Genomic DNA, 12024 nt, shown 5'->3' with positions numbered 1-12024 from the left:
GTCTGTCTCTCACTGTTCAAATAAACCTACCATTTAAATTATAAACTGATCATTTCTTTGTCAGTGGGCAAACATACAAAATCAGCAGGGTATCAAAAAACAGCAACCTATGGAGAATACATTAAGATCAGGGGTGTCAGGGATGCAGACAGGTATCCAAGGGCCCGGAACATAATTGAACATTTAGGACTCAAACCACAGCCCAAAAAATAAATAAATAGTAATGATATTACTGTCCAAAAAACTGGTCAGAAACATTTTATTCTATAATGTTTTAATTCATACCTAGACCACGTTCAAATCACTTTGTTTTCAACACAGATAATTTATTAGGCTATTTCACATATACCTACGTAGTCACAATCAGCCATTACTTAACTGCTACACATATTTTCACATTCTCTTTTAGATTTGTCCTTCCATTTCTGTGCTCCTAGTTTTGGTTGCATTGTGGCAATGTTTTTGCCCGACAGCTACTGCAATGGTGTTAATGTTTTAGCCAGATGCCTACTGTAGTCAGATTTAATGACCGAAAGAGAATGATGTTCCGATAAAAATATTTGTTTTAATTAAATGACCAGTTCCAATAAAAACGCTAACTTAGAGTTCGACTTTTTCTTTGGCCTTGCTAACGTTAGCTTATGGCTCCTTAGCGATGGGTCGTTCACGAACGATTCATTCTTTTGAACAAATCTTTTTGATGAATCCAGATTCTTCTCAGTAGGATCTTCGAATCTCATTAATCGGAAGGAACGATGAACGAAATGAACGGTGATCCATGGCTCTTTCATATTTTATAATCTCGTTCACCAGAATGAACGATGATCCATGGATCTTTAGGTGCTTTGGATCACCTAAGAAGGATGGAAGGCGAAAGACTAATGTACAGCATACATCAGAGATGGGGACAAGTCACACATGGTCAAGTCCAAGCAAGTCTCAAGTCTTAACCGTCAAGTCTCAAGTCACAGTTCAGAAAAATCAAGCAAGTCAAGTCGAGTCCTTATAAGTTTCAAGTCAAGTCACAGTACTAAAGAGATGAACACACATTGTCCTGTTTCTGACGTGCGCTTGGTGCGAAGCTCGATTTCAAAATCAAATATTTTTCACCTCCGCGGTACAATTTTTTGGGGGGACGAAGCGGAGGGAATCAGCCTGAAAGGTTTGTATTCGCTATAAAAAAACGCCTCGCTATACCTTATCCCGCTTATTACATGGCTACCTACCAAATAAATCAATAATTTGACACAAAATATTGATTTCAAAAGGAATTTATTGATTTAAAAACGATTGTATTGCTTCCTCTAAAGAAAATAGTCCGTTCCGTCTCTGGTTAGAATCCTGCTGCGTCCATAGCAACGCAATGTTTTTCATGGCAACGGTCTGTTATCAAGAAATAACACGCATTCTGCACTGGAATTCAGCCAATCCATGTAATAAGGGCTAATAATAACAACCTTATAAACTAATTATTGTGACTGAAAAACTGCCTAATATGTAATTACGCTGTAATTATTCTTGTCTGTATAAGTAAAAAAAAAAAAACTATTCGAAATGTTTAGGTGCTAGTATAATCACATCGGCGCCTCCATGTTAGCCTTTCGTGCAGTAATGTTAACTGTTATGGTGTAAGCACAATGCTTTTTAGTTTCCACACGCAGTCCACAAACACTTGAAAATGCGCACATTTAATACAGACATTATAGCCTACGTGTAATAATATACATGCCCGCTCATTCGAAGATGCCCATCAACATTAAATTTCAGGCTATGCCACTGTTATAGTCAAATTCCCTTACATCTATTTACCAGACGTATTCAGTAATGATAATAGGCACATTTCTAACAAGAAAAAAAACAAACATAATATGCAACCAAGGCCAAATTATGACAAACAAAATATTAATTCATTACATTAGTAACTTAATCGTTATAGATCTTAGTAGTGAAACTGAATATAAAGAGATTACTTTCTTACCTTTCCTTGTGGTTCTTAAAATGACGAATGAAATTGTTGTTGTCGTGTCAGATACTCTTGTGTTGCATATTTTGCATCTGGCAAATGTTTTTTTATTCACACGGTCCAGTTCAAAGTCCTTGTATCCAAACGATACTATTTGTGGAGCTCGACTAACGTTACTGTCTGCCATGTTTGGCGCGGCTTGAATTGTGCAGCGTTAAAGGCACATACGCTGATTAGTGGTGCTGATGTCACAACATATAAAATAATTTTATTGCTGTTTGTTTATTATAAGTTCAAGTCATTGTCGAGTCTTCCACTTCAAGTCAAGTCTCAAGTAACTTGTTCTCAAGTCAAAGTCAAGTCAAGTCATTTTCATACTTTAATCAAGCAAGTCACAAGTCCTGAAAATTGTGACTTGAGTCAGACTCGAGTCAAGTCATGTGACTCGAGTCCCCCACCTCTGGCATCCATATTAGGAACGTTATCATTCCTCCCCAGAAACTCTGTTCTTCCTCCTACTCAGTCGTCACCCCTCCCTTGGTCAAGTATCCGCTCTCGCCTTATCAAACATCACCCCGATTAAGCTTTAATCCTCCACTTGTCAATCGTCAGCCCTCCCCTTGTCAATCGTCAGCCCTCCCCTTGTCAATCGTCAGTCCTCCCCTTGTCAATCGTCAGCCCTCCTCCAGTCAAACATCAGCGATCCCCTTAGTAAAGGACTGACAATTGACGAGGGGAGGACTGACAATTGACGAGGGGAGGACTGACGATTGACAAGGGGAGGGCTGACGATTGACTAGGGGAAGACTTACGATTGACAAGAGGAGGACTGACGATTGACAAGGGGAGGACTGATGATTGACAAGAGGAGGACTGACGATTGACAAGGGGAGGATAAAAGCTTAATCGGGGTGATGTTTGATAAGGCGACAGCGGATACTTGACCAAGGGAGGGGTGACGTTTGACCGATGGAGGGGTGATGACTGAGTAGGAGGAAGAACAGAGTTTCTGGGGAGGAATGATATTGTTCCTAATATGGATGCTGTACTAATGAGGAAATAAGTCTTTCAATCTTTCTGATCTCCAAGTATCTCATTTATTATCATCCTTAATGTTCCAAAGTTAGAAATGTTAGTTAAAATAAATATTAGGACAGTAGGCTGTTATTCAGCTGTCAAGTGATTATGTACATGTCTATTGGTAATGGCCTACTGTAACTGTCAGGACTCGATTAAACTGATCAGATTCATTAATAAACTTTTTCTCATGGTCTTTTCATCCCGTGATCACCAGAAGGAAGGACAATGACTAAGGAGAAGATATCATGAGTCTTTTAATCTTTTGGATCTCTGAGTCTCTCATTTATTATCAGCCTAATTGACCTAAAGGGTATTTGTCTATTATCATCTATTAGATTGAAATAGTGTTAGTACATTTTAAAAGTTGTAATGATAGGGTAAATATAATTACATTTAAAATGAACTTTTAGTACTATTTTTTATAGATTTATTTCAATCTAAATTGATTTGACTCTGGACAATTAGTTGTGCTTGTGCATTTTTGTACAGTAATTCCTTTTCAAATAATACACATATTGACGGTGGTTGGCTGTATAATACACATGGTTTTGGTGTTGGCTGTAAAGCATGATATGGTGTAGCATTTACTCTTAGAGTACTACGGTTCCTTCCTATTCCCGTCTTTATAACAAGTGCAGCCCGACTTCAAGAACAACAATAAGAAATATGAATCTACATGGAACTGTCCCTTTTAGTGTGTGTCCTGGTTTGAGTTGACACTGTTAGAGTAATTTAGTATGTGATGGGTTATTGTTTTGTAATCTGACACCTTTTCTTTCATGCGGTTTCGGTTGTGTCCTTTTTCTTGTTTCATCGTTCTGTATAAAATAAATCTGTTGTAATTGTGTACATTTCCTTCACATTAAAGCAGTGTTTAAAACCACACATAGCAGGCTCTACAGCATGCATCTACTATGTTTGGAAAGCGGCTTTTAGAAACCACTGGGCTTGCTAACAGTGAGCCTGTGTGGTGGTTAATGCTCACATTTGTGTAATTGTCCTAGCGTTCTGCAGTATAAATGCAGAACAAACCCAAAAAGCCTTCTTTCCTGCCTTATCTTCCAGCTCAAAGACCCCCAAGAAGGCTGTGTTTGCTGGGAGCATGCAGCTGCTAGCTGGGATCAAACTATGCACAGGCAGAGTGCTGACCAACCACCCGCACTATGAGGACCAAGCCCTAAGAGAGAGAACCAGACAGGTAAATCAAACCCTTTATCCTGATACTGCTTCTGCACAAGACACAAGCCGAGAGGATGTCAAAATGAAGGTTTCCCGAGTACTCCAGTAGGTTTAGGCCCCACTGAACCTTGTTCAATTCCAGGTTGTTTTACAGACAAGCGTGACCAGGAATTCCAGTAGGTAGTACATTATTGGCCTGCCACCGTCTGAGTTAGGTGAGGGGAATGTAAGAATGTCTGGGCGTGCATTGTCTCATCAGGCTCTAGCGACTTCTTGAGGTCGACAGTGAAACAAGCGTTGGATCTGACACAGCGGTTTGGCCTGCTCTCCGGACACAGGTCTTGAGCTTCGCCTTTATGAGCCTGTTGGGAGGTGACACTGTGAGACGAGGTTATGACGTCAAATTGTGTAACATTTCATTGGGAGAAAAGTTATGAAATTTTATATAAATCTATAAGTGGATAACCTTATCCTCTATGTAACTCACACTCCTCCAGTTTGCCAGTTATAATAAACTTGCTCAATCTTTTTTGATATCTTCTAATTGGAATAAGATTGAACTGACGCCTGTGTGGATACAGTGGCCATTTAGGATTTCCTCATGAAATTCACCTCATCTGGGGATTGTCGTTATAAAGCTATACGCATCATTATTTAAAGCTAACATTCAACCACTGATGGCCAAACTTAAAACAAATATTTCATTTTGAAGAACCCTCCCAATTTATTTGCTGTGAAGAGTTATGACCATCAAGATGGAGTTGCTCTCAATTGCTTTACCTATTCCACAATATCCCCATATTCATACACAAGACCTTTGTAATTAACTGGGCTGTATTGTCATACTAATTATGTGGGACTATACAATATCAAATATGTAAAAAGCATCTTTGTATGTCCAATGTGGATGTTGCATTTGCTCCCTCAATCATTATAATTTAAATTTTGGCTTGATGACGACCTGGCAATGTCCAGCTGGCTTAGAAGGCAGAGTGATGATTGCCCACCCTACTCTATTGGCACAGTGATAGTGTCCCTTCACCTGCCTTGAAGCCCCTTTATAGTCATAATCTCATCATACATGGCACAGTCTATATTTGGAAGCAAATTAATAGGCACTTTGACTTTAGACCATCAGCAACACTTCTTCTGATAAGAGCTATTGCTTTTGATCGCTGGGGGGCAGCGGGAATCAGCACCATGGGGAATCTATATTTGGAGTGGACTTCTGTCTTGTTTGATCAACTGAGGGAGAGCCACAACCTACCTACAAAATAACTTCTTCAGATATCAGCAGATCAGAAGGCCCCTGAATGGCGCAAAGGTCACCGCTTTGCAGTGAGCTGTGTAATTGAGACCAGGATTTGAATCATGTCTCATGATTAGCCCAGCGGTTCCACGGAAGAAGATGCAGGTGGAAACTTCCAGGTTTTGGGGGGGTTAGTAATTATAATTCTGTTGCCTTGTTCGTTGCACTCATGGGCACCTGTGACCTCAATCGAGGGGGAAGGCCAGGGTCCCTTCATTCCTGCACGTAATGATTTTAGTCTAGACTGCCTGGTTGTGGGAGCAGAGTGACAAGAACCAGAACAGCATCAGATGTGCTTTGGAAGACAAACCTTGACTTCGACTGTCAAGCGTCTGCTTGAAGTTGGTGAGATTAAGTTAATCTTAAATCGTATATCATGAAATTGGGGAGAAAAACATGTTAAAAAAGGTATAATCTAATATGCAGATATATCATTAAAAATGTTAACATTTTAGTCATTTCTCAGACATCCAGAAAGACTGATAATTAGTGCATTCATCTTAAAAGGGGAAATCCACCCAAAAACACATTCCTTATACAAAACATTTTTTTTTGCTACATTAATTAACATTAATGTTAACATATACACTCACCTAAAGGATTATTAGGAACACCTGTTCAATTTCTCATTAATGCAATTATCTAATCAACCAATCACATGGCAGTTGCTTCAATGCATTTAGGGATGTGGTCCTGGTCAAGATAATCTCCTGAACTCCAAACTGAATGTCAGAATGGGAAAGAAAGGTGATTTAAGCAATTTTGAGCATGGCATGGTTGTTGGTGCCAGACGGGCCAGTCTAAGTATTTCACAATCTGCTCAGTTACTGGGATTTTCACGCACAACCATTTCTAGGGTTTACAAAGAATGGTGTGAAAAGGGAAAAACATCCAGTATGCGGCAGTCCTGTGGGCGAAAATGCCTTGTTGATGCTAGAGGTCAGAGGAGAATGGGCCGACTGATTCAAGCTGATAGAAGAGCAACTTTGACAGAAATAACCACTTGTTACAACTGAGGTATGCAGCAAAGCATTTGTGAAGCCACAACACGTACAACCTTGAGGCGGATGGGCTACAACAGCAGAAGACCCCACCGGGTACCACTCATCTCCACTACAAATAGGAAAAAGAGGCTACAATTTGCACAAGCTCACCAAAATTGTCAGTTGAAGACTGGAAGAATGTTGCCTGGTCTGATGAGTCTCGATTTCTTTTGAGACATTCAGATGGTAGAGTCAGAATTTTACGTAAACAGAATGAGAACATGGATCCATCATGCATTGTTACCACTGTGCAGGCTGGTGGTGGTGGTGTAATGGTTTGGGGGATGTTTTCTTGGCACACTTTAGGCCCCTTAATGCTAATTGGGCATCGATTAAATGCCACGGAATACCTGAGCATTGTTTCTGACCATGTCCATCCCTTTATGACCACCATATACCCATCCTCTGATGGCTACTTCCAGCAGGAAAATGCACCATATCACAAAGCTCTAATCATTTCAAATTGGTTTCTTGAACATGACAATGAGTTCACTGTACTGAAATGGCCCTCACAGTCACCACATCTCAACCCAATAGAGCATCTTTGGTGTGTGGTGGAACGGGAGCTTCGTGCCCTGGATGTGCATCCCACAAATCTCCATCAACTGCAAGATGCTATTCTATCAATATGTGCCAACATTTCTAAAGAATGCTTTCAGCACCTTGTTGAATCAATGCCACGTAGAATGAAGGCAGTTCTGAAGGCGAAAGGGGGTCAAACACAGTATTAGTATGGTGTTCCTAATAATCCTTTAGGTGAGTGTACAGTGGGGAGAACGATTATTTGATACACTGCCGATTTTGGAGGTTTTACTACTTACAATGTCATTTTTATCATAGGTACACTTCAACTGTGAGAGACGGAATCTAAAACAAAAATCCAGAAAATCACATTGTAATTAATATGCATTTTATTGCATGACATAAGTATTTGATCACCTAGCAACCAGTAAGAATTCCGTCTCTCACAGACCTGTTAGTTTTACTTTAAGAAGCCCTCCTGTTCTCCACTCATTACCTGTATTAACTGCACCTGTTTGAACTTGTTACCTATATAAAAGACACCTGTCCACACACTCAATCAAACAGACTCCAACTCTCCACAATGGCCAAGACCAGAGACCAGAGAGCTGTTTAAGGACATCAGGGATAAAATTGTAGACCTGCACAAAGCTGGGATGGGCTACAGGACAATAGGCAAGCTTGGTGAGAAGGCAACAACTGTTGGCGCAATTATTAGAAAATGGAAGTTCAAGTTCAAGATGACGGTCAATCTCCCTCGGTCTGGGGCTCCATGCAAGATCTCACGTCATGGGGCATCAATGATCATGAGGAAGGTGAGGGATCAGCCCAGAACTACACGGCAGGAACTGCTCAATGACCTGAAGAGAGCTGGGACCATAGTCTCAAAGAAAACCATTAGTAACACACTACGCCGTCATGGATTAAAATCCTGCAGCGCACGCAAGGTCCCCCTGCTCAAGCCAGCGCATGTCCCGACCCGTCTGAAGTTTGCCAATGACCATCCGGATGATCCAAAGGAGGAATGGGAGAAGGTCATGTGGTTTGATGAGACAAAAATAGAGCTTTTTGGTCTAAACTCCACTCACCGTGTTTGGAGGAAGAAGGATGAGTACGACCCCAAGAACACCATCCCAACATGAAGCATGGAGGTGGAAACATCATTCTTTGTGGATGCTTTTCATGCAAAGGGGACTGGACGACTGAACCATATTGAGGGGAGGATGGATGGGGCCATGTATCGCGAGATCTTGGCCAACAACCTCCTTCCCTCAATACACACAGCCAGGGCAATTAAGGAGTGGCTCCGTAAGAAGCATCTCAAGGTCCTGGAGTGGCCTAGCCAGTCTCCAGACCTGAACCCAATAGAAAATCTTAGGAGGGTGCTGAAAGTCCGTATTGCTCAGCGACAACCCCGAAACCTGAAGGATCTGGAGAAGGTCTGTATGGAGGAGTGGGCCAAAATCCCTGCTGCAGTGTGTGCAAACCTGGTCAAAAACTACAGGAAACGTATGAACTCTGTAATTACAAACAAAGCTTCTGTACCAAATATTAAGTTTTGCTTTTCTGATGTATCAAATACTTATGTCATGCAATAAAATGCTAATTAATTACTTAAAAATCATACAATGTGAATTTCTGGATTTTTCTTTTAGATTCCGTCACTCATACATGCTTTGGAAGTGGGAAAACCTGCAAAATTGGCAGTGTATCAAATACTTGTTCTCCCCACTGTATGTGTGTGTGTGTATATATATATACACACATACATACACAGTGGATATAAAAAGTCTACACACTCCTGTGAAAATGCCAGGTTTTTGTGATGTAAAAGAATGAGACAAATTTAAATAATCTCAGAAGTTTTTCCACTTTTAGTGTGACCTATAATGTGAACAATTAAAATGAAAAACAAACTGAAATCTTCGAGGGGGAAAAATGAAAATCTTACAATAACCTTGTTGCATGTGTGCGCAGTCTTATAACTGGGGATGTGGCTGTGTTCAGAATTAACCAATCACATTCAAACTCATGTTAAATAGAAGTCATTACACAGCTGCCATCATTTAAAGTGACTCTGATTAATCACAAAGTTCAGCTGTTCTAGTAGTATTTTACTGACATTTTCTTAGTTGCATCTCATAGCAAAAGCCATGGTCCGCAGAGAGCTTCCAAAGCATCAGAGGGATCTCATTGTTGAAAGATATCAGTCAGGAGAAGGGTACAAAAGAATTTCCAAAGCATTAGATATACCATAGAACAGCGAAGACAGTCATCATCAAGTGGAGAAAATATGGCACAACAGAGATATTACAAAGAACTGGACGTCCCTCCAAAATTGATGAAAAGACGAGGAGAAAACTGGTCAGGGAGGCTTCCAAGAATCCTACAGCAACATTAAAGGAACTGCAGGAATTTCTGGCAAGTACTGGCTGTGTGCTACATGTGACGGAAGCCTTTTCTTACAAAGAAAGCCCGCCTGAAGTTTGCAAAAACAAACATCAAGTCCCCCACAAGCACTTGGGAAAATGTGTTATGGTCGAAGCACACATCCAAATCCACAAAAGCATGGCTTCACCAGAAGAAGATTAACGTTTTGGAATGGCACAGCCAGAGCCCAGACCTGAATCCAATTGAACATCTGTTGGGTGATCTGAAGAGGGCTGTGCCCAGGAGATGTCCTCGCAATCTGACAGATTTGGAGTGCTTTTGCAAAGAAGAGTGGGCAAATATTGCCACCTCAAGATGTGCCATGCTAATAGATTCCTACCCAAAAAGACTGAGTGCTGTAATAAAATCACAAGGTGCTCCAACAAGTATTGATTTAATGGTGTGCACACTTATGCAACCAGGTTATTGTGAGTTTTACATTTTAAATTTTTTCCCTTCAAAGATTTCAGTTTGTTTTTTAATTGATTTGTTCACGTTAAAGGTGGAAAAAGTTCTGACATGATTTATCTTTGTCTCATTATTTTACATCAAAAGAACCTGGCATTTTAACAGGGGTGTGTAGACTTTTTACATCCACTGTATACATATATACATACATACATACATACATACATATGTACGTACATACATGCAGTGAGGCAAAAAATTATTTGAACCCTTGCTGATTTTGTACGTTTGCCCACTGACAAAGAAATGATCAGTCTATAATTTAAATGCTAGGTTTATTTGAACAGTGAGAGACAGAATAACAACAAGAAAAATCCAGAAATATGCATGTCAAAAAAATTTATAAATTGATTTGCATTTTAATGAGTAAAATAAATATTCGACCCCTCTGCAAAACATGACTTAGTACTTGGAGGCAAAACCCTTGTTGGCAATCACAGAGGTCAGACGTTTCTTGTAGTTGGCCACCAGGTTTGCACATATCTCAGGAGGGATTTTGTCCCACTCCTCTTTGCAGATCTTCTATAAGTCATTAAGGTTTCGTGGCTGACGTTTGGCAACTCGAACCTTCAGCTCCCTCCACAGATTTTCTAATTGATTAAGGTCTGGATACTTGCTAGACCACTCCAGGACCTTAATGTGTTTCTTCTTTAGCCACTCCTTTGTTGCCTTGGCTGTGTGTTTTGGGTTATTGTCATGCTGGAATACCCATCCACGACCCATTTTCAATGCCCTGGCTGAGGGAAGGTGGTTCTCATCCAAGATTTGACGGTACATTGCCCGGTACATGGCCCCGTCCATCATCCCATTGATGCTGTGAAGTTGTCCTGTCCGCTTAGCCGAAAAACACCCCCAAAGCTTAACGTTTCCACCTCCATGTTTGATGGTGGGGATGGTGTTCTTGGGGTCATAGGCATCATTCCTCCTCCTCCAAACACGGCAAGTTGAGTTGATGCCAAAGAGCTACATTTTGGTCTCGTCTGACCACAACACTTTCACCCAGTTCTCCTCTGAATCATTCAGATGTTCAATGGCAAACATTAGACGGGCCTGTACATGTGCTTTCTTGAGCAGGGGGATCTTGTGGGCGCTGCAGGATTTCAGTCCTTCATGGCATAGTGTGTTACCAATAGTTTTCTTGGTGAGTATGGTCCCAGCTGCCTTGAGATCAATGACAAGATCCTCCTGTGTCATTCTGGGCTGATTCCTCACCATTCTCATGATCATTGCAACTCCATGAGGCGAGGTCTTGCATGGAGCCCCAGACCAAGGGAGATTGACAGTTCTTTTGTGTTTCTTCCATTTGCAAATAATCGCACCAAGCTGCTTGGCGATGGTCTTGCAGCCCATTCCAGCCTTGTACTGATAAAAATGTTTTTTGGGATGTTTGCCCACTCAAAACATTCTTTTTCAACGTTTTTGGAATGTAACAAAAAGGGTGCAGTGGTTTCTTAATTTTTCCGGAGCTGTAAGGGTGCAGTGGTCTCTTAATTTTTTTCCGGAGCTGTATATAGTTAATGCATACGTTACAGTTGTAAATGTTGTAAAAAGTGTTTTTTTCCAGTTGCTGTAGCAACATTCAATGCAATTATGCATTGATGGAGACAGTGAGGCAGACGTGCAAACACTTTGCTTCATCTAGTTGAATTTGAAAGCACACTGTACTTAGGGGAAATTTCAACTAAATATATACTTTGTCACAACGATATAGATCAGTGGATGCACACTCGTACCATGTACTAGCAGATTTGGAGATGGGGGCCGCAGAGGTAATTGTTTTAAATGCGTTATGAACTGCGATAGTGTGTTATCTCCCATATTCAGTCACAAGAATATATAGCTATGCTGTGATACTACACAATTTTCTGATTTCATGACAGGCCGCTTAGAAGTTAGATCATGGTGAAAAAGTTCCATTGTGTTTCTGGAGGTGGATTATCCCTTAAAGACATCTAGATTTGACAACAAGACAACTCCATAATTTTAAGTACAGTCACGTACCTATCTGCACCGACAGTGACTATGCACAT

At 40.7% G+C, this 12024-nt stretch overlaps 1 protein-coding gene across 3 annotated transcripts in view; it reads left to right on the top strand.

Moving 5' to 3' along the window:
• Positions 1–12024, top strand: part of dpy19l3 (dpy-19 like C-mannosyltransferase 3) — a 40183-nt gene that overhangs the window by 23390 nt on the left and 4769 nt on the right. For all 3 annotated transcript variants that reach the window (XM_020054430.3, XM_010891400.4, XM_034295230.1), the window contains one exon: positions 4109–4241. In XM_020054430.3, the coding sequence (XP_019909989.2) occupies positions 4109–4241 (133 nt within the window). The remainder of the gene's footprint in view (positions 1–4108; positions 4242–12024) is intronic.

The sequence above is a fragment of the Esox lucius genome, chromosome 2 (genome assembly GCF_011004845.1).
Source record: "Esox lucius isolate fEsoLuc1 chromosome 2, fEsoLuc1.pri, whole genome shotgun sequence".
Taxonomy (NCBI): Eukaryota; Metazoa; Chordata; class Actinopteri; order Esociformes; family Esocidae; genus Esox; species Esox lucius.
Note: the sequence above shows the minus strand (reverse complement) of the source record. Positions and strands in the feature narration are given on the sequence as shown.